The 24,486-nt window shown below is 42.4% G+C and overlaps 1 protein-coding gene across 1 annotated transcript; it reads right to left on the minus strand.

Moving 5' to 3' along the window:
- Positions 1 to 10,727: 10,727 nt before the first annotated feature.
- LOC123732637 (E3 ubiquitin-protein ligase TRIM47-like) lies at positions 10,728 to 15,503 on the minus strand. The gene is made up of 3 exons (XM_045711908.1): positions 14,907 to 15,503; positions 14,272 to 14,475; positions 10,728 to 10,742 (listed from the first exon to the last, which is right to left on the minus strand). The coding sequence occupies exons 1-3, from the start codon at positions 15,501 to 15,503 to the stop codon at positions 10,728 to 10,730; spliced, it is 816 nt and encodes a 271-aa protein (XP_045567864.1).
- Between the last annotated feature and the right edge of the window lie 8,983 nt (positions 15,504 to 24,486).

Consider the following 24,486-nt stretch of genomic DNA (forward strand, 5'->3'; position numbering starts at 1 on the left):
TTGGACGGTTGTTCACTCTCACACAGACAGACGAGACAGAGACTCAGATCAGTTTCGTTTCCTCAGAAGAGAGTTTGTGGGAGGGGGAGGGATTTCCTGGTTCTGCCAGAGGGGTGGGGTTAGAGGGGGGGAGGGGTTAGAGGGAGGGAGGAAGAGAGAGAGGAACTGCATGCAACAGCAAGAGGGAGACAAATAGTCTTGTTCCTTGGTTAGAGCCCATAACATGGAATAAATGAAATAATGAATCTTAAAATGTGAGTTATTAGAATATAAAGGGTAACAGTTTCTATGAAGTACATATTAGAATTATTTTAATGACCTTTATAATGCCTTATAATACACTTATGTGTTCTAATAAGCAATAAGGCCTGAGGAGGTGTGGTATATGTAAGGATTGCGGACCTGGTGGCAGTGAAGTCAGATGCAGGAGAGCAGAGATAGGTAATAGCCGGAGCAGTTTAATACAAAACGAACCTACATGGGTACAAAACCCGATGCGCACCAGTAACAGAGTACAAGCACTTACAAACAAACAATTCCACTCAAGGACATGGGGGGAACAGAGGGTTAAATACACAACAATTCATGATGGAAATGGAAACCAGATGTGTAAGAAAACAAGACAAAACAAATGGAAAATGAAAAAGTGGATCGACAATGGCTAGAAGACCGGTGACGCCGACCGCCGAACAAGGAGAGGAAATGACTTCGGTGGAAGTGGTGACAGTATATGGCTAATATACAGTACCACGGCTAAGTGCTGTTTTTTAGGCACGACGCATAAGCGGATTGAGAATTATGTAACACTTTCAAAAATACAATCAAATAAAAATGTTATTGGTCACATACACATATTTAGCAGATGTTATTGTGGGTGTAGTGAAATGCTTGTGTTCCTGGTTCCAACAGTGCAGTAGTATCTAACAATACACCCTAATGTAAATGTCACAGGTGTCGTAGGGTTTAGACCAAGACGCAGTGGGAAAATGTACACTCATCTTCTTTTATTAAAGGACAAAGAACAGGCCAGTAAGGCACAAAGCTATACACAGCAACAATCTGCCACAAAACCCCCATGACAAACAAACTCCTAATTATAGGACCTTCAATCAGAGGCAACGATAACCAGCTGCCTCCAATTGAAGGTCCAACCTAATTAACTAAACATAGAACTACAATAGACAAGACAGAACATAGAAATACACTAACATAGAACATAGACTAACAAACCCCTGACCACATAAACCAAACACCCCTCTACCTAAATACATAGCCTGAACCACATAAACCAAACACCCCTCTACCTAAATACATAGCCCGAACCACATAAACCAAACACCCCTCTACCTAAATACATAGCCCGAAACACATAAACCAAACACCCCTCTACCTAAATACATAGCCTGAACCACATAAACCAAACACCCCTCTACGTAAATACATAGCCCGAACCACATAAAACAAACACCCCTTTACCTAAATACATAGCCCGAAACACATAAACCAAACACCCCTCTATGTAAATACATAGCCCGAACCACATAAACCAAACACCCCTCTACCTAAATACATAGCCCGAACCACATAAACCAAACGCCCCTCTACCTAAATACATAGCCCGAACCACATAAAACAAACACCCCTCTACCTAAATACATAGCCCGAACCACATAAACCAAACACCCCTCTACCTAAATACATAGCCCGAACCACATAAACCAAACACCCCTCTATGTAAATACATAGCCCGAACCACATAAAACAAACACCCCTCTACCTAAATACATAGCCCGAACCACATAAACCAAACACCCCTCTACCTAAATACATAGCCCGAACCACATAAACCAAACACCCCTCTACCTAAATACATAGCCCGAACCACATAAACCAAACACCCCTCTACCTAAATACATAGCCCGAACCACATAAACCAAAAACACCCCTCTACCTAAATACATAGCCCGAACCACATAAACCAAACACCCCTCTACCTAAATACATAGCCCGAACCACATAAACCAAACACCCCTCTACCTAAATACATAGCCCGAACCACATAAACCAAACACCCCTCTACCTAAATACATAGCCCGAACCACATAAACCAAACACCCCTCTACCTAAATACATAGCCCGAACCACATAAACCAAACACCCCTCTACCTAAATACATAGCCCGAGACCACATAAACCAAACACCCCTCTACCTAAATACATAGCCCGAACCACATAAAACAAACACCCCTCTACCTAAATACATAGCCCGAGACCACATAAAACAAACACCCCTCTACCTAAATACATAGCCCGAACCACAGGATGCCTATTTAAAAACACTTTTTCAACATTTCAAGATAGCAGTTAGTTCAGTTTGATCTTATTAAAGACAGCTGTATCATTTTTTTATTCATTTTGACATATTGTTTGGGACCACTTTTTTTGCTCTGTTTGAAGGCTGTCAGCTTCTTCTCAGGAAGAGAATCACTTAGCCTTTCAACTAATTTTAAAATGATAGGATGCCTATTTTAAAACACTTTCTCTACATTTCAAGATAGCAGTTAGTTAATTTTGAGCATATCAAAGACAGCTGCTACTTCATTTTATTAATTTTCACCATTTTTTTTTTTTTTTACCCAAAATTATTCGAAGTCCACAGTCTCTGTCATTGAACTATGTTGAGCCGTGTGCCTGGTGATTGAACAGGTTACCAGGTGTGTTTTTGAATATAGTTCTTAATGGCTTCAGTGGTGTGCTGGGGTCCATTGCTTGCTAAGGGGGAACCTCCCACCCGGGTTCAGCCAACAGGGGGCGCACCCAACCCCTCTAGTAAAACTGAATGTCTCTCTCTCTCTCTCTCTCAGGCTATGAAAAAAGCCCCACCTCCCCTCGCTCAGCCATTCTAACAGTGGAAGCCAGGATCTGTGAGAAACTATGATAATAAACTGTGAACAATAATGAAGCCATGTTTGTCTGTGTGAGTGAGGATTTATTATTTAATTGTGTGATAACTTTAATTCTGTGATAACTTTATGTAATACATCCTCTGTTTCCTAACTGAATAAACATTTTAAGATAGCAGTTGGTTCAGTCTGATCATCTCATGTACTGTTGGAACTTTATTTTAATCCTTTTTCACTATTTTTTTTTTTTTAATGACAAATTCCAGAGCCTCTGTACATTTTTACACATTTTTCCCCCACTCTCTACTTTGTACAATGACAGAGAAGTGGGACTCTGTCGTTTTTCTGACAAGTTCTCTCATTGATCTCAGGTTCAGCCACCAGGGGGCACCCACCCTCCATGAAAACTTTCATAGGCTCTCTTTCACTCAGTAATCATGTAACAAGTCGACAGGCTCCCAGAGGCAGGGCAATCAAAGGCTCCAAGTCACTGAAGTGCCCATCAGCCCAACCATTGTTATTATTCATACTGTTTGGAAACAGGTTCTATTCAGAACCTCTCAGAGTAGAAAATATAAATAATATTTACTATAGTGTTTTAAATTGTTTGCATCTCTCTCTCTCTCTCTCTCTCTCTCTCTCTCTCTAAACAGACATGACATTGACTCCTGAGTGTTGTACTTTTGCCCACTCTATAGTCACCCTGGTTATTATATTTCACATAGATTGCCCATGCAAGGTTGTTGCCTAGGTGATTGCAGTTGGACACTCATCAGAGTCATTACAGTTTTTTTCTCAATTGCTAAAACACAATTTCTGAAACCTTGCTCCATTTCCTGAAAACATTAAACACAAAACCTCATCTTCAAGCACTATTTACATAACCTCTGACTCCTCTCGCAAAATGAAACATTCGCCTCAAAACAGTTTTACCTGTGTTCAAAATCAAACACTGCTCTCAAATCATAAACAAAGTGGTCAAAATGATATCCACTCTCAAGCAGTCAGTAAACAATACACCGAAAAATAGAAAACACATTGTTCAAAACATACAAAATTCTCAGGGAGAAGTACATTTTTAATCTAAAAAAATATTCATATTTTTCCGTCATTGTCTTTTGATGAACGAAAACATGTTCTATCATAGTAGCTCAAAATGGATCAGAAATTAATACTCTGCTTTGCTCTTTGCAATTTAGTTTTTTGTTCTTCCTCCTCCTTGTACCCCTATTGTTACATTACTGTACCCTGCATCTCACAAACTTGTCCTTTGTCTCTGTGATACTGTAATTCTTGTTCTTTGTTGATATGAACCTGCAACCAGTCAAAATCTATTGAGCAGTCAGTACTGTTAATAAATGGAAAGCACTATGTTCAGGGCCATACAATTTGTCCATTGTACAGTATACAGCCTACAATGCACTCACTGTACTACAGTATACAATACTATAAGGGACACAAATCAAAGGAGTAAACATGTGATCAATGTGCTTCTTCTTGTCTTTGGGCTGGGTCAGGCCAGAGCACTTTGTCCACATCACTTCCTGAGGCAACGGGGGAAGAAGCCTCTTGTGTGCCGTATCCAGCCCTGTCATGATTCCTCACCTGTATCACCACAGGCTAAATCCATGGCTTGCAGCAGATTTACTCTGGTGTAGGGTTGTCTATCATACACTTTCCATCTCCAAGAGGAGAAAAACTCCTCAATCGGATTCAGGAAAGGCGAGTATAGAAGGAGGTACAAGTTCATAAACTGCCCATTGATGTTAAACCATTCCCTTACCTGAGCAGCTCGGTGGAAACTGACATTGTCCCACACTATCACATAGGTGGGGATGGGATTCTCATTTAGCTCTTGAACCTGTTGCTCAAATAAAATATCTCTTAGATTGGTAATAAATGTTAGAAGGTGCTGGGTGTTATATGGCCCGAGTGTAACATGGTGGTGTAGAACACCATGGTTGCTGATAGCAGCACAGATTGTGACATTGCCACCTTGTTGACCAGGGACTTCAACAATGGTCCGCTGTCCAATCATGTTTCGGCCTCTCCTTCTCCTCTTTGTCAGATTGAAGCCTGCTTCATCGACAAAGATGAACTCATGGGGTCTGTCCAAGGAATCCAAGTCAAATATTGTCTGTGTAGAAATACAATATACTGTATGTAGGATTTTGTAAGTCGTACAGAGACAGTGCTATACTGTAGAGTACAATTAGGCCTACTGTATGCACTTCTGATTCACATACATTGTATGTACTGAAGAGTAATGTCATTCACATAGTATGTGTTAGTACTGTAGACAATCTGGATTACAGTAAATGTTTCTGAATGTACACTTACTTGCACATACTGAGCTCACAGTTCTTTCACCCTTGTTGAGTTGCGCTCAAAAGGTACTCTGTATACTTGTTTCATTCGCATCCTGGTACGATGGGGGACACGGTCAATTGTGGAAATGCTCACACTGTCGATTCCCTGGAAGTGTGTGTTGTCTTGTATCACTCGTTCCTGGATTTCTCTGAGTCGTATTGCATTATCTTGCCAACTATAACGGCCTCTTGCTCCCGAGTGAATATAGCTGTCCTTCCACCTGCATGTGGCAGCCTTGCAATTCTACAAAAGTAGTTGTGCAGTTACAAATCATATTCATGCAGTACAATACATACAGTGATTAACTTTACAAAGGTCTATTGAAACAGCTGCATATAGTGTAGTACAGTAAATTTGCAATTACAAAAATACAGTAGTATACTGTACCTGTTCTCTTCTCTGAATGTCCTTACTATGGTGGACACAGAAAATCGGCTCAAATTGGGTTGCACTCTAAGTCCTGCTTCCCTCATTGTCAGTCCATGGACAAGAACATGGTCTATAACTGTTGCTCGAATTTCATCAGATATTTCCACTCTTTGTCTTCCTCTTCGTCCTCCTCTTCCTCTTTCTTGCCCTCCTCCTTCTCTTCCTCCTCGTCGCCCACCTCACATACGCACTCATCCTCGTCCTCTCACATTGTTTCTTCTATCCATTCTCAGACTTTCTCCTTCCCACCTTCAACAACCTGTTTGCTCTCTGAACTGGCTTATATTGGTTGTGTCGCATCATTTGAAACAGGTTAAATCCATTTTGAGTGGTTGTGTTCTATCAATGACATGTGTTCTCTATCTGTATTTGATTGTTGCCACTTGTGTTTACCAGTATGGATGACATGTGCATTAAAGTGCAGAATGTGTTTGAGAATGAGAACGTGTTTAGAGTTTTGCTGAAAAGTCTAAGTGAGATCTGCAAATTGTGTTTTACCATGTGAAATGGTTTAAGGTATTGACAACAGACTGCATAATTAGCTAAATGAGACCAGGCAACTGAGAACTTTGTTCAGCCAATGGGTTTTAGTGTTTTAGCAATTGAGCAAAACTGTAAATACCTTTTTTGGACATTGTTTGAGTTGAGTCTATTAACACAGCTGTGAGTTGTTATTTTTTTCATTTTTTCATTGTTGACAAAATGAGCAGTCCTGGAAGTGACAGATTTTGACTCATATTGAGTGATAAGACTGAGCTATTTAAAAACACTTTTTCAACATTTCAAGATAGCAGTTAGTTCAGTTTGATCTTATTAAAGACAGCTGAATATTCTTTTTTTTTTACCCAAAAATATTCTATGTTCATGCCCACTTCTTTTGCACTATGTTTGAAGGCTGTCAACTTCTTGTCAGAAGGAGAATCACTTAGCCTTTCAACTAATTTTGGGTTAGGGATATTCTAATAAATCTACACCCTATTCCCTACGTAGAACACTACTTTAGACCTGGTCAGAAGCACCGTAGTGCACTACGTAGGGAATAGGGAACCATTTGGAACAGAGACCAGAAATTCCCCTGAATATCTTTCTCATCTGGTTTCTATAACAGCCCTTCACTCCTCCCATCTTCCTCTTCCTCCCTTTTCATTCTATTCTATCAGCCACACCACTAGCTCACCTCCACACAATCCATTTACAAGTTAAAGACACACCTTGGAATAAATAACAAAGGAAAACTATTACTAGATGAAGTTTAGTGTTGGATTTTTTTATTTCCCATCACCATAAATCATATTTAATCACTGAAAACATCAATTAGGGCCGAGCTGATCAATGATACTGAGGAGAATTACATAGAGACAGAGAACCAACTGAGAAAACATATCAATGGTTCTGAATGACAACCAATATACATCAACACCAGACATCATGATTCATGGAAATGGACCCTACTACAGTTTAACCAGCTCAGCTATAGACTACACCAGCATGACTAGTATCTATGTGGACCCTACTACAGTTTAACCAGCTCAGCTATAGACTACACCAGCATGACTAGTATCTATGTGGACCCTACTACAGTTTAACCAGCTCAGCTATAGACTACACCAGCATGACTAGTATCTATGTGGACCCTACTACAGTTTAACCAGCTCAGCTATAGACTACACCAGCATGACTAGTATCTATGTGAACCCTACTACAGTTTAACCAGCTCAGCTATAGACTACACCAGCATGACTAGTATCTATGTGGACCCTACTACAGTTTAACCAGCTCAGCTATAGACTAGACCAGCATGACTAGTATCTATGTGGACCCTACTACAGTTTAACCAGCTCAGCTATAGACTACACCAGCATGACTAGTATCTATGTGGACCCTACTACAGTTTAACCAGCTCAGCTATAGACTACACCAGCATGACTAGTATCTATGTGGACCCTACTACAGTTTAACCAGCTCAGCTATAGACTACACCAGCATGACTAGTATCTATGTGGACCCTACTACAGTTTAACCAGCTCAGCTATAGACTACACCAGCATGACTAGTATCTATGTGGACCCTACTACAGTTTAACCAGCTCAGCTATAGACTACACCAGCATGACTAGTATCTATGTGGACCCTACTACAGTTTAACCAGCTCAGCTATAGACTACACCAGCATGACTAGTATCTATGTGGACCCTACTACAGTTTAACCAGCTCAGCTATAGACTACACCAGCATGACTAGTATCTATGTGGACCCTACTACAGTTTAACCAGCTCAGCTATAGACTACACCAGCATGACTAGTATCTATGTGGACCCTACTACAGTTTAACCAGCTCAACTATAGACTACACCAGCATGACTAGTATCTATGTGGACCCTACTACAGTTTAACCAGCTCAGCTATAGACTACACCAGCATGACTAGTATCTATGTGGACCCTACTACAGTTTAACCAGCTCAGCTATAGACTACACCAGCATGACTAGTATCTTTGTGGACCCTACTACAGTTTAACCAGCTCAGCTATAGACTACACCAGCGTGACTAGTATCTATGTGGACCCTACTACAGTTTAACCAGCTCAGCTATAGACTACACCAGCATGACTAGTATCTATGTGGACCCTACTACAGTTTAACCAGCTCAGCTATAGACTACACCAGCATGACTAGTATCTATGTGGACCCTACTACAGTTTAACCAGCTCAGCTATAGACTACACCAGCATGACTAGTATCTATGTGGACCCTACTACAGTTTAACCAGCTCAGCTATAGACTACACCAGCATGACTAGTATCTATGTGGACCCTACTACAGTTTAACCAGCTCAGCTATAGACTACACCAGCATGACTAGTATCTATGTGGACCCTACTACAGTTTAACCAGCTCAGCTATAGACTACACCAGCATGACTAGTATCTATGTGGACCCTACTACAGTTTAACCAGCTCAGCTATAGACTACACCAGCATGACTAGTATCTATGTGGACCCTACTACAGTTTAACCAGCTCAGCTATAGACTACACCAGCATGACTAGTATCTATGTGGACCCTACTACAGTTTAACCAGCTCAGCTATAGACTACACCAGCATGACTAGTATCTATGTGGACCCTACTACAGTTTAACCAGCTCAGCTATAGACTACACCAGCATGACTAGTATCTATGTGGACCCTACTACAGTTTAACCAGCTCAGCTATAGACTACACCAGCATGACTAGTATCTATGTGGACCCTACTACAGTTTAACCAGCTCAGCTATAGACTACACCAGCATGACTAGTATCTATGTGGACCCTACTACAGTTTAACCAGCTCAGCTATAGACTACACCAGCATGACTAGTATCTATGTGGACCCTACTACAGTTTAACCAGCTCAGCTATAGACTACACCAGCATGACTAGTATCTATGTGGACCCTACTACAGTTTAACCAGCTCAGCTATAGACTACACCAGCATGACTAGTATCTATGTGGACCCTACTACAGTTTAACCAGCTCATCTATAGACTACACCAGCATGACTAGTATCTATGTGGACCCTACTACAGTTTAACCAGCTCAGCTATAGACTACACCAGCATGACTAGTATCTATGTGGACCCTACTACAGTTTAACCAGCTCAGCTATAGACTACACCAGCATGACTAGTATCTTTGTGGACCCTACTACAGTTTAACCAGCTCAGCTATAGACTACACCAGCGTGACTAGTATCTATGTGGACCCTACTACAGTTTAACCAGCTCAGCTATAGACTACACCAGCATGACTAGTATCTATGTGGACCCTACTACAGTTTAACCAGCTCAGCTATAGACTACACCAGCATGACTAGTATCTATGTGGACCCTACTACAGTTTAACCAGCTCAGCTATGGACTACACCAGCATGACTAGTATCTATGTGGACCCTACTACAGTTTAACCAGCTCAGCTATAGACTACACCAGCATGACTAGTATCTATCACTCCAGTGTTTAATTGCTAAATTGTAATTATTTCTCCACCACGGCCTATTTATTAACTTACCTCCTTTATCTTACCTCATTTGCACATCTGTATATAGACTTTTCTATTGTGTTATTGACTGTATGTTTGTTTATTCCATGTGTAACTCTGTGTTGTTATATGTGTCCCACTGCTTTGCTTTATCTTGGCCAGGTCGCAGTTGTAAATGAGAACTTGTTCTCAACTAACCTACCTGGTTAAATAAAGGACTTGTTCTCTACTGGCCTACCTGGTTAAATAAAGGACTTGTTCTCAACTGGCCCACCTGGTTAAATAAAGGACTTGTTCTCAACTGGCCCACCTGGTTAAATAAAGGACTTGTTCTCAACTGGCCCACCTGGTTAAATAAAGGTTTCATTAAAAAGTGTAGCAGTAACTTAACTTTTCATTATTTAGACAGACTCCTCTAAATAATAAATATAATAAAATAACAAAAAAACAGTTAAATGCTAAGTACTATACATAGGTTTTATTTAAAAAATAACAATAGAACCTATTTAGTACTATAATGGTATTTACTAACATAATATTATTACTATAATAGTTTCTAAAGGGGTTGTAGGCTACCCTACCCTAGAATTAGGGTTCAGGATAAAACAGGTTATACGTAGGGTTAGAGTTTCTGTACAGCACTTTGTGACATCTGCTGATGTAAAAAGGACTTTATAAATACATTAGATTGATTGTTAGGTTCAGGGTATTTAAAGAGATAAACTGTATGGGTTTATATCTCTCTTGCTCCTCCCTGTGGTCTTCTGTGGGAACTACATACCTCATTCACCACACTTGATAGGCTCATAATCTGAGGTAGCAACTGAGTCAGAGCTACAAATCAATGATCTCCACCTATCCATTAGGTTTACAACTCAGTGAACCTGCGCAGCATTCTCTCTATTTGATGTCTACGAACCAACAGATTTCAACGATTATCATATTACCCAGCAGCCATTTAGAAACAAATAAAAAAAGGTTAGTTCTTTTTATTCTTTCTTCTGACTGTTTAAATCGGCCACATCTTGAAAAAGAGAACAGGGACATGCGATTTGTTGAGAATTTACACCTTTTAATATATATAAAAAAAATATATATACAGTTAACCATGACCAGAACATGTTTAACGTTTGATGGTTTTGCGCCAACCATCCCTGTAGGTCACTACAACCTATAACCAGGTGAATAGTGAGCTTCCTCACCAGGTAGCTGTAACCTAGTTAATAATAAGTTACCTGAGGTAAACCTACAAGTTTAGTTAATAATAAGTTACCTGAGGTAAACCTACAAGGATAGTTAATAATAAGTTACCTGAGGTAAACCTACAAGGTTAACGCGGGCTGGAAGAGAATTACTTCAAAACCACAGCAAACAGCTGGGACATATAGTAATATTATATATATATAATATTATATCACTGGGCTCCTCTGTGCTAACAAACCCTGTGTACCACCCCTCCCCTGTTTAACCTTGAATTTCGTTCAGAAAAACACTTCCACATTTAGCAAAACTAACCAACTCTTTACGGATCTGTTCGGTGGTAATAAACGGAGGCAGATTAGACACCACTACTCTTGTCGAAATCAGCACCAACACAACCCCTCACATAAATCATACTGGTAACTAGCCGGGTAACAAGACTCACCTTTTACATTACCACAACCACCGCCTTGTTCATTCTGGATACAGAGTGTATATGTTCCTCTCCCACCTGTTCACCGACCAGGATCAATAATTCCTCCACACCATTCTCCACAACGCACCTGAAGAGACAGCGTTTCTTCTCCACTCGGTTGAGGACATCAAACTACCCTACTCCCTCCTCAACTCTAACCGATAAACAGAGGAAACCGATAAACAAACCCTCCCACCATGACAAAATACATTTGGAAAATAGGCAAAAGAATAGCTGCACTCTTCACGAATGACAAAACCTCACGTTACCAACTTCTTCTTCTTCTATGGTATAATGGCGGTCCTCAAACCAACGTTAAAGGAGCATGGCGCCTCCTACTGTGCTGGAGTGTGTTCAATCACGGTTTACACCATTTCTAAATCCTCCTACCTAACTCAGTACTTCTGAGAAAATAAAAAAGATCCCTACTAACTTCTAATAGACCCTCCCCCATCCCCCAAATCCCTTCCAACCCCCCCAACCCCGTCCAACCTCAATGACCCTACACTTCAATCTTTCCCTCTCTTCAACATCCTTACAACAATATAACAACACATGCTCCACCGTTTCATTGACAATACCCTCCAGACACAAACCATTCACATGCTGCCAACCAGATGGAAGGACCAGTTCAATGTACAATGTCCTAAACACAATCGAGTAAACACCACCTCTTCCTTCCTAATCTGACCTTTGAACCTTGGTCCACCGACCTTTCTTTGGAGGGCATATAAATGCCGTCCCTTGTGCTCAGAGTCCCATCTCTTCTGCCACACATCTATCAAAATGGCCCTGATCTCACATTTGTCCTCACCTCTACCCAGTGGAACATTAATATATATTATATCTTGTTTTAAAGTTATTTTAGCTAACTAGTCTACAATTTCATTCCATTCCACACCTGAATGTGCTGGCACCCAGCAGAATCTCACTACTAGACCCATTCTCTCAATTCTCCATAATAACATTAATACCTCCAATAGTAGGTCACTCCTAATAGATTTACCAGATGATAAACTATTCAATACAGACAGAGAATCTGAGGATACTATAACTCTAACAGGTTGTACGTCCTCCACCCACTGGAGGACAACTATTATCACCAACAGTTCAACTGAGTACACTGACAGTTCATCTGTTAGTCTTCTACATATCTGCACATCACATTCAGGAAGGTAAACACCTGCTCCTGTGGGCCCACTATCTGGGCCCTTGGATCCATCTGTGAAAAGAGGTAAAAAAGCATAACAACTTCTACCAATGTAATTGTCAACCAGTTTCCCTTTATCACTGACTTCTGACCCAATCTTTCCTTTTGTCTACCAAGGTTAGATCAACAACAGGATCTGGGAGTAACCATGGAGGAACATCCCCTATCACCACAGAAAGGGCCAACCTCCAACTCCCTGAAACTACTCTCATCAGCAAGCTTTCCAACTGTCCAACCAAAACCACTGCCTTGTCTACTAGTATATTCCCAACAGTCATCTAGAACAGTAGCAGTGGGATGCTCAACCTCACAGCCTTTCAACCCAATAAGCTAATGACAATTTATTACGTCAGTATATCCAAAGGCATCTCACCTGCCTCAACTGGACTATAATATAAATACATGATATTATGGGATACAAAATGGGAAAAGGGGAAATTATGATAACACTAAAAAACACCCTTCTAACTAACCCTACACTCATTAAAACCCACTACCCCATTCCACTACTTTGACCCTATCTGCTCCTGCACCAGGCCAACTAACCCTACACTCATTAAAACCCACTACCCCATTCCACTACTTTGACCCTATCTGCTCCTGCACCAGGCCAACTAACCCTACACTCATTAAAACCCACTACCCCATTCCACTACTTTGACCCTATCTGCTCCTGCACCAGGCCAACTAACCCTACACTCATTAAAACCCACTACCCCATTCCACTACTTTGACCCTATCTGCTCCTGCACCAGGCCAACTAACCCTACACTCATTAAAACCCACTACCCCATTCCACTACTTTGACCCTATCTGCTCCTGCACCAGGCCAACTAACCCTACACTCATTAAAACCCACTACCCCATTCCACTACTTTGACCCTATCTGCTCCTGCACCAGGCCAACTAACCCTACACTCATTAAAACCCACTACCCCATTCCACTACTTTGACCCTATCTGCTCCTGCACCAGGCCAACTAACCCTACACTCATTAAAACCCACTACCCCATTCCACTACTTTGACCCTATCTGCTCCTGCACCAGGCAAACTAACACTACACTCATTAAAACCCACTACCCCATTCCACTACTTTGACCCTATCTGCTCCTGCACCATGCCAACTAACCCTACACTCATTAAAACCCACTACCCTATTCCACTACTTTGACCCTATCTGCTCCTGCACCAGGCCAACTAACCCTACACTCATTAAAACCCACTAGCCCATTCCACTACTTTGACCCTATCTGCTCCTGCACCAGGCCAACTAACCCTACACTCATTAAAACCCACTACCCCATTCCACTACTTTGACCCTATCTGCTCCTGTAACCAGGCCAACGGCCTGGGAGGACGGGACACCACCACCCAACACACCCTGGAACTCTTCTGAAGTCAAATCTAGTATGACCAAATACTTCTCTGCAGCTGCCACCAAAACATATTTTTTTCTGTGATTTACATTCCATTTCTGCGGTACAGTTGATAACCATTTGCTATGAACACTAAGAAGCCAACCTTACTGAAGCATATATCACTGGTTGGCCCATCCCTCTGTGCTGTCACAGATCTACTACTCACAGGGATCCTCTCAGGATCCCTCAGCCTTGACCCATCCTCCTCTACTTTCTTCACTGCCTCAGCAGTGACAACCTGTTCCCAACAGTCGGGTCAGTGGGATTGGATAGGGGCCCCTCTACCTCTCTCTCTCTCTCTCTCTGACTGGAGGAGACAGGTGAAATGGTGTGTCTCCTCTGGTCAACAATACTCACCTTGAGAGACTCCACAGCCTGTTGGAGCTCCTTCAGCTCCTTCTCTCTCTCCTGGAATCTCTGCTGGACCTTCTGCTGACTCATCCCCAGCTGCCTCTGTGGAGAATCACTCTTCAATGAGCTATCAAGCTTTATTAGTCCAGTAGATCAATAGTATAGTAATGTGACATAGGGCCCATAGAGAGGAAGGTCTAAAAAATGGATGGTCCATTTACTAAATGATATTTATTTGTTGCTATGTGAATGATTATAGTTTTATGGTAGGACTACATGTATCAACAGGTTGAGACTGAACTTTGGACTCATAAAAAGCCATTCAGAATGATAATAGTGTTTGACATTATAAAATGGTGATACATCTGGAGAATCTGGGTTAACATATCTATATACTCAAGGTTTGTGTTCATATTTGTTCTGCTGAGGATCTATTTCATTTGAATGATCTCATATTCAAACAGCCTTAGTTCCTACTGTATCTTTAATTCTTTGTTTATCGGACAGTCACCAACAAGTTGTTCTGGTCTTACCTGTTTCTCAGTCCTCTCTGCTGCAGCTGACACTGTATCATGGCCTTTATGTTCATCCATCACACACTGATAACAGATACACTGCTGATCGGTACGACAGTAAACCTCCAGCAGTTTGTCATGATGAGAGCAGATCTTCTCCTGTAGTTGTGCGGTGGCTTTGACCAGCTTGTGCCTCTTCAAAGCAGGAGATTCGTAGTGAGATTGGAGGTGAGTCTCACAGTAAGAGGCCAGACACACCAGACAGGACATGAGGGCTTTCTGCTTTCTGGTCCCAGTGCAGACATCACACGCCACATCTCTAGGTCCAGCATAGCACAGAGCAGGAGGGGGAGCAGCCTGGAGTCCTGTCTTCTTCAGTTTCTCCACCACCTCAGCCAACATGTTATTTTTACTCAGATTAGGCCTCGGACTGAAGGTCTGTCTGCACTGAGGACAGCTATAGACCCCTTTCAGAACATCCTGATCCCAGCAGCCCTCAATACAGCTCCTACAGTAACTGTGTCCACAGGGGATGGCGACTGGTTCCTTCAGTAGATCCAGACAGACAGAACAACAGAACTGGTCCTGGTCCAGCAGAACTCCCTGTTGAGCCATTTGGACGGTTGTTCACTCTCACATAGACAGACGACACAGAGACTCAGATCAGTTTCGTTTCCTCAGAAGAGAGTTTGTGGGAGGGGGAGGGATTTCCTGGTTCTTCCAGAGGGGTGGGGTTAGAGGGAGGGAGGGAGGGGTTAGAGGGAGGGAGGAAGAGAGAGAGGAACTGCATGCAACAGCAAGAGGGAGACAAATAGTCTTGTTCCTTGGTTAGAGCCCATAACATGGAACACATGACATAATGAATCTTAAAATGTGAGTTGTTAGAATATATGAAGGGTAACAGTTTTCTATGAAGTACGTATGTATCATTATTTTAATCACCTTTATAATGCCTTATAAATCAATAAGTCCTGAGGAGGTGTGATATATGGTTATTATACAGAACCACGGCTAAGGGCTGTTCTTAGACAAGACACAACACGGATTGAGAATTATCTAACACTTTCAACAATACAATCACATTTTATTTCATTGGTTTCATACACATATTTATCAGATGTTATTGTGGGTGAAGTGAAATGCTTGTGTTCCTGGTTCCAACAGTGCAGTAATATCTAACAATGCTTGTGTTCCTGGCTCCAACAGTGCAGTAATATCTAACAATGCTTGTGTTCCTAGTTCCAACAGTGCAGTAATATCTAACAATGCTTGTGTTCCCAGCTCCAACAGTGCAGTAATATCTAACAATGCTTGTGTTCCCAGCTCCAACAGTGCAGTAATATCTAACAATGCTTGTGTTCCTGGCTCCAACAGTGCAGTAATATCTAACAATGCTTGTGTTCCTAGTTCCAACAGTGCAGTAATATCTAACAATGCTTGTGTTCCTGGCTCCAACAGTGCAGTAATATCTAACAATGCTTGTGTTCCTGGCTCCAACAGTGCAGTAATATCTAACAATGCTTGTGTTCCTGGCTCCAACAGTGCAGTAATATCTAACAATGCTTGTGTTCCTGGCTCCAACAGTGCAGTAATATCTATCAATGCTTGTGTTCCCAGCTCACAGAGGGCAAATCTAAAAAGTCAATGAAAATATTAGGACAAGCAATGTATATATATATATATATATATATATATATATATATATATATATATATATATACACTGTGTACTGTGATGTGATGCATAGACAATTTGGAGTACATCTGTAGTATATCTGAAGAATAGTAGATGTACAGCAGTAGTTATATAGGATGAACCATGACTAGAATACAGTATATACATATGAAGTGGACAGCAGTAGTTATATAGGATGAACCATGACTAGAATACAGTATATACATATGAAGTGGACAGCAGTAGTTATATAGGATGAACCAGGACTAGAATACAGTATATACATATGAAGTGGATAGCAGTAGTTATATAGGATGAACCATGATTAAAATACAGTATATACATATGAAGTGGACAGCAGTAGTTATATAGGATGAACCAGGACTAGAATACAGTATATACATATGAAGTGGATAGCAGTAGTTATATAGGATGAACCATGATTAAAATACAGTATATTCATATGAAGTGGACAGCAGTAGTTATATAGGATGAACCATGACTAGAATACAGTATATACATATGAAGTGGACAGCAGTAGTTATATAGGATGAACCATGACTAGAATACAGTATATACATATGAAGTGGACAGCAGTAGTTATATAGGATGAACCATGACTAGAATACAGTATATACATATGAAGTGGACAGCAGTAGTTATATAGGATGAACCATGACTGGAATACAGTATATACATATGAAGTGGACAGTAGTAGTTATATAGGATGAACCATGACTAGAATACAGTATATACATATGAAGTGGACAGCAGTAGTTATATAGGATGAACCATGACTAGAATACAGTATATACATATGAAGTGGACAGCAGTAGTTATATAGGATGAACCAGGACTAGAATACAGTATATACATATGAAGTGGACAGCAGTAGTTATATAGGATGAACCAGGACTAGAATACAGTATATACATATGAAGTGGACAGCAGTAGTTATATAGGATGAACCAGGACTAGAATACAGTATATACATATGAAGTGGACAGCAGTAGTTATATAGGATGAACCAGGACTAGAATACAGTATATTCATATGAAGTGGACAGCAGTAGTTATATAGGATGAACCAGGACTAGAATACAGTATATACATATGAAGTGGACAGCAGTAGTTATATAGGATGAACCAGGACTAGAATACAGTATATACATATGAAGTGGACAGCAGTAGTTATATAGGATGAACCAGGACTAGAATACAGTATATACATATGAAGTGGATAGCAGTAGTTATATAGGATGAACCAGGACTAGAATACAGTATATACATATGAAGTGGACAGCAGTAGTTATATAGGATGAACCATGACTGGAATACAGTATATACATATGAAGTGGACAGCAGTAGTTATATAGGATGAACCAGGACTAGAATACAGTATATACATATGAAGTGGACAGCAGTAGTTATATAGGATGAACCAGGACTAGAATACAGTATATACATATGAAGTGGGTAAAACAGTAAACATTATTAAAGTGACCAGCGGCTGAGGTCCTCGGGTGGCTGAGGTCCTCTGGGTGGCTGAGGTCCTCTGGGTGGCTGAGGTCCTCTGGGTGGCTGAGGTCCTCTGGGTGGCTGAGGTCCTCTGGGTGGCTGAGTTCCTCTGGGTGGCTGAGGTCCTTGATGATCTTCTTGACCTTCCTGTGACACCAGGTGCTGTAGATGTCCTGGAGGGCAGGCACTTTGCCCCCGGTGATATGTTGGGCAGAACGCACCACCCTCTGGAGAGCCCTGTGGTTGCGACACTGTGGTTTCAGCCTCCGGAGGTTGAAGAGGTGCTGTTCTGATTTCTTCACCACAAGGTCTGTGTGGGTGGACCATTTGTCTGGTCTTCTCTACCTGACCGTCTCATTATCTTCTCTCAAGAAGAACTATCTTATGGTATGAAGATTGTCCTTCTTGAGAGAAGATCGAGCCTTCTTCTCTCCAGAAGATGTCTGGTAGGCCCATTTAAATACCTTTTTTGGACATTTCAAGGTAGCAGATGTTTGAGTTGGGTTATTTTTTTCATTTTTGACAAAATGAGCACTCCTGGAAGTGACAGATTTTGACTCATATTGAGTGATATGACTGAGCTATTTAAAAACACTTTTTCAACATTTCAAGATAGCAGTTAGTTCAGTTTGATCATATGAAAGACAGCTGTATCATTTTTTATAGCCGAAAGGAGCAAGTGCGACACTCACGTGTCCAAAAATCAGTACTCTAAGTACTCAAGTGGACTCTGCCATGCAGCAGAATACCACCCTTAGGTACCATCTGGAGGAAGTCCAGAATGGTCACGCTCTACAGCATGACTATCCATCCAAGCAACCCGGAGTCCGGTACTCAAAAGAGTGAAGACGATAGGTTTCAGACATTGCCTCCATCATGTGTCCCCCAGTCTTCTCCTCTTGGCCATTTGGCACCGCATTGCCAGATTTAAAAATAACTTTACTGGGAAATCACACTTTGCAATAAACGACGTGGTATGCTCAGAAAAATAGGCTAGGCGATACAGGTTAGCGCCATCTTGGAACCATCTAAAATCAAATATACTATTGTAAATATTCCATTACCTTTTGATTATCTTCATCAGAAGGCACTTCCAGGAATCCCAGGTCCACAACAAATGTAGTTTTGTTCGAAAAAGTTAATAATTTATGTCCCAATAGTTCCTTCTTGTTAGCGCGTTCCAAAGGCTACTCATAATGTACTGAAGCGCGCGGGACATGTCGTCACGAATGTGCAAAAAATATATATTTACGTTCGTTCAAACATGTCAAACGTTGTATAACATAAATCTTTAGGGCCTTTTTCAACCAGAGCTTCAATAATATTCAAGGCGGACGATTGCATTGTCTTACTAAACGTTTCGGAACAAAAGGGTTCCCATGGGCGCCCGCGTCATAGTAGTAATGAACCTCCCCCTGTGACCAACTTCCCAAGCCTCTCTTTGGGTCAGTTTCTACCATAGAAGACTCAAACCACTTTGTAAAGACTGTTGACATCTAGTGGAAGCCTTAGGAAGTGCTAAATGATTAATAAGTCCCTGTGAGTTTCAATGGCAAAGGCTTGAAAGTGATTCCACACATCAGATTTCCACTTCCTGTTAGGATTTGTCTCAGGGTTTTGACTGCCATATGAGTTTTGTTATACTCACAGACACCATTAAAACAGTTTTAGAAACTTTAGAGTGTTTTCTATCCAAATCTAATTATATGCATATTCTAGTTACTGGGCAGGAGTAGTAACCAGATTAAATCGGGTATGTTTTTATCCGGCCGTGCAAATACTTCCCCCTATCCCCATCAGGTTAAGAGTTTATTCGGAAGATAATGGCTCTATAAACACTCTTCCGTGGTGTCCCGACTTTCTAGTTAATTACATTTACATGATTAGCTAATCAGGTGATATTAATTACAGAGAAAGGATTTTATAGGATAGCATGTCATATCACTTAATCTGGCATAACCAAAGACACGAAAGCAGAGAGGGAGAGAGCAGAAAGAGAGAGAGCAGAGAGAGCAGAGAGAGAGAGCAGAGAGAGAGAGCAGAGAGAGAGAGCGCAGAGAGCAGAGAGAGAGAGCAGAGAGAGAGAGCGCAGAGAGAGCAGAGAGAGAGAGCAGAGAGAGCAGAGAGAGAAGAGAGAGGGAGCAGGCTGAGAGAGCAGAGAACAGAGAGAGCAGAGAACAGAGAGCAGGCTGAGAGAGCAGAGAGAGCAAAGAGCAGAGAGAGAGAGTGCAGGGAAAGCAGAGAGAGAGAGCAGAGGGAGAGAGCAGTGAGAGAGAGAGCAGAGAGAGAGAGAGCAGAGAGAGCAGAGGGAGAGAGAGAGCAGAGAGAGCAGAGGGAGAGCAGAGAGCAGAGAGAGCAGAGCGAGAGAGAGCGCAGAGAACAGAGAGAGCAGAGGGAGAGAGAGCGCAGAGAGGGAGCAGGCTGAGAGAGCAGAGAGAGAGAGCAGAAAACAGAGAGAGAGAATAGAGAGAGAGAGCAGAGAGCAGTGAGCAGAGCGAGAGAGCAGAAAGAGCAGAGAGAGAGCAGCGAGGGCAGAGAAAAGAGAGAGCAGCAGAGCAGAGAGAGAGAGCAGAGAAAGAGCAGCAGAGCAGAGAGCAGAGAGAGAGAGGCAGAGAGAGAGAGCAGAGAGCAGAGAAAAGAGAGAGAGCAGCAGAGCAGAGAGAGAGAGCAGAGAGAGAGCAGCAGAGCAGAGAGCAGAGAGAGAGGCAGAAAGAGCAGAGAGAGAGCAGGGAGCAGGCTGAGAGAGAGCAGAGAGAGCAGAGAGAGAGAGAGCAGAAAGAGCAGAGAGAGAGCAGAGAGAGAGCAGAGAGAGCAGAGAAAAGAGAGAGAGCAGCAGAGAAAGAGAGAGAGAGAGAGAGAGCAGAGAGAAGAGAGAGAGACGAGAGAGCAGAGAGAACAGAGAGCATAGAGAGCAGGAAAAGCAGAGAGTGCAGAGAGAGCAGAGAGAGAGCAGGGAGCAGGCTGAGAGAGAGCAGAGAGAGAGCAGGGAGCAGAGAGAGAGCAGAGAGTAGAGAGAGAGCAGAGAGAGCAGAGAGAGCAGAGATAGTAACCCTGCATCACAACACCCTGTTGCTATAGTAACCCTGCATCACAACACCCTGTTGCTATAGTAACCCTGCATCACAACACCCTGTTGCTATAGTGACCCTGCATCACAACACTCTGTTGCTATAGTAACCCTGCATCACAACACCCTGTTGCTATAGTAACCCTGCATCACAACACCCTGTTGCTATAGTAACCCTGCATCACAACACCCTGTTGCTATAGTGACCCTGCATCACAACACTCTGTTGCTATAGTAACCCTGCATCACAACACCCTGTTGCTATAGTAACCCTGCATCACAACACCCTGTTGCTATAGTAACCCTGCATCACAACACTCTGTTGCTATAGTGACCCTGCATCACAACACTCTGTTGCTATAGTGACCCTGCATCACAACACTCTGTTGCTATAGTGACCCTGCATCACAACACTCTGTTGCTATAGTGACCCTGCATCACAACACTCTGTTGCTATAGTGACCCTGCATCACAACACTCTGTTGTTATAGTAACCCTGCATCACAACACTCTGTTGTTATAGTAACCCTGCATCACAACACTCTGTTGTAAATATTTAATTGTATTGTATTTCAGTTCATATTTGTTTCATGTAACCAGTCGCAGGTTAACGTCAACCTGACAGAGACGATGTAAAATCAATAACTAAACTGTTCTCACAATTAACATGCTTTTTCTTGTTTCAAGTATGTTTTATTATGAAAAGTACAATATAACCATGTATACTTGTTCAACTATGGAGCGTATGTCCACATATAATTGTACAATTTGTTTTTCCAACATAAAAGACAAGAAATGATCACATTGGTATTTTAACGGTGTTATTGTAAGAGTTTAAATGTTTAAACAGAGGATACATCTAAAACAGGATAAAACAAGTGCGGTATGTTGTGAGAATGTTACTTTAACGTCGACTCATAACGTCACACTATAACTTCATGGGAGTCTTGTGGAAAGACTAACGGTGTTATTGTAAGAGGTCATGGGTCAAGGTCCTCACAATTATAGGAAGATGCGCATGTGTGTGTGTGTGTGAGAGTGTGTCCTGTGTGTGTATGTGTGTGTGTGTGTGTGTGTGTCCAGTGTGTGTGTCCAGTGTGTGTGTGTGTGTCCAGTGTGTGTGAGTCCAGTGTGTGTGTGTGTGTGTGTGTGTGTGTTTGTTTGTCTAGTGTGTGTGTGTGTGTGTGTTTGTCCAGTGTGTGTGTGTGTGTGTGTGTGTGTTGTGTGTGTCCAGTGTGTGTGTGTGTGTGTGTGTGTGTGTGTTGTGTGTGTCCAGTGTGTGTGTTTGTCCAGTGTGTGTGTGTGTGTGTGTGTGTGTGTGTGTGTGTGTGTGTCCAGTGTGTGTGTGTGTGTGTGTGTCCAGTGTGTGTGTGTGTGTGTGTCCAGTGTGTGTGTGTGTGTGTCCAGTGTGTGTGTGTGTGTGTGTCCAGTGTGTGTGTGTGTGTGTGTCCAGTGTGTGTGTGTGTGTGTGTCCAGTGTGTGTGTGTGTGTGTGTCCAGTGTGTGTGTGTGTGTCAGGTGTGTGTGTGTGTCCAGTGTGTGTGTGTGAGTCCAGTGTGTGTGTGTGAGTCCAGTGTGTGTGTGTGAGTCCAGTGTGTGTGTGTGAGTCCAGTGTGTGTGTGTGTGTGAGTCCAGTGTGTGTGTGTGTGTGCCCAGTGTGTGTGTGTGTGTGTGCCCAGTGTGTGTGTGTGTGTGCCCAGTGTGTGTGTGTGTGTGCCCAGTGTGTGTGTGTTCAGTGTGTGTGTGTTGAGGTGTGTGTGTGTGTTCAGTGTGTGTTCAGTGTGTGTGTGTGTGTGTGTGTCCAGTGTGTGTGTGTGTGTGTGTTCAGTGTGTGTGTGTGTGTGTGTTCAGTGTGTGTTCAGTGTGTGTGTGTGTGTGTGTGTTCAGTGTGTGTGTGTGTGTGTGTGTGTGTTCAGTGTGTGTGTGTGTGTGTGTGTGTGTGTGTGTCCAGTGTGTGTGTGTGTGTGTGTGTGTGTCCAGTTATTATTTCAGGGACACTGAGTCGCCAACATCATGAACCCTAAACCCTGGATAGAGGGGCTCAGTGAATGTGGAGGTGAATGTGATCAGGTGGGTCAGTGTGTCAGAGGAGGCTCTATAGAAGGACAGAGTGCCGGCTGGCCAGTCCAGATACACTCCTACTCTGTGGGGGCTGGAGGAGGGGACGTCTATGGTAGTGGAGTTATTATTATACCAGCTGGAGGAGGGGACGTCTATGGTAGTGGAGTTATTATTATACCAGCTGGAGGAGGGGACGTCTATGGTAGTGGAGTTATTATTATACCAGCTGGAGGAGGGGACGTCTATGGTAGTGGAGTTATTATTATACCAGCTGGAGGAGGGGACGTCTATGGTAGTGGAGTTATTATTATACCAGCTGGAGGAGGGGACGTCTATGGTAGTGGAGTTATTATTATACCAGCTGGAGGAGGGGACGTCTATGGTAGTGGAGTTATTATTATACCAGCTGGAGGAGGGGACGTCTATGGTAGTGGAGTTATTATTATACCAGCTGGAGGAGGGGACGTCTATGGTAGTGGAGTTATTATTATACCAGCTGGAGGAGGGGACGTCTATGGTAGTGGAGTTATTATTATACCAGCTGGAGGAGGGGACGTCTATGGTAGTGGAGTTATTATTATACCAGCTGGAGGAGGGGACGTCTATGGTAGTGGAGTTATTATTATACCAGCTGGAGGAGGGGACGTCTATGGTAGTGGAGTTATTATTATACCAGCTGGAGGAGGGGACGTCCATGGTCGTGGAGTTATTATTATACCAGCTGGAGGAGGGACGTCTATGGTAGTGGAGTTATTATTATACCAGCTGGAGGAGGGGACGTCTATGGTAGTGGAGTTATTATTATACCAGCTGGAGGAGGGGACGTCTATGGTAGTGGAGTTATTATTATACCAGCTGGAGGAGGGGACGTCTATGGTAGTGGAGTTATTATTATACCAGCTGGAGGAGGGGACGTCTATGGTAGTGGAGTTATTATTATACCAGCTGGAGGAGGGGACGTCTATGGTAGTGGAGTTATTATTATGCCAGCTGGAGGAGGGGACGTCTATGGTAGTGGAGTTATTATTATGCCAGCTGGAGGAGGGGACGTCTATGGTAGTGGAGTTATTATTATACCAGCTGGAGGAGGGGACGTCTATGGTAGTGGAGTTATTATTATACCAGCTGGAGGAGGGGGACGTCTATGGTAGTGGAGTTATTATTATACCAGCTGGAGGAGGGGACGTCTATGGTAGTGGAGTTATTATTATACCAGCTGGAGGAGGGGACGTCTATGGTAGTGGAGTTATTATTATACCAGCTGGAGGAGGGACGTCTAT

This window comes from Salmo salar, unplaced genomic scaffold (assembly GCF_905237065.1).
Source record: "Salmo salar unplaced genomic scaffold, Ssal_v3.1, whole genome shotgun sequence".
Taxonomy (NCBI): domain Eukaryota; kingdom Metazoa; phylum Chordata; class Actinopteri; order Salmoniformes; family Salmonidae; genus Salmo; species Salmo salar.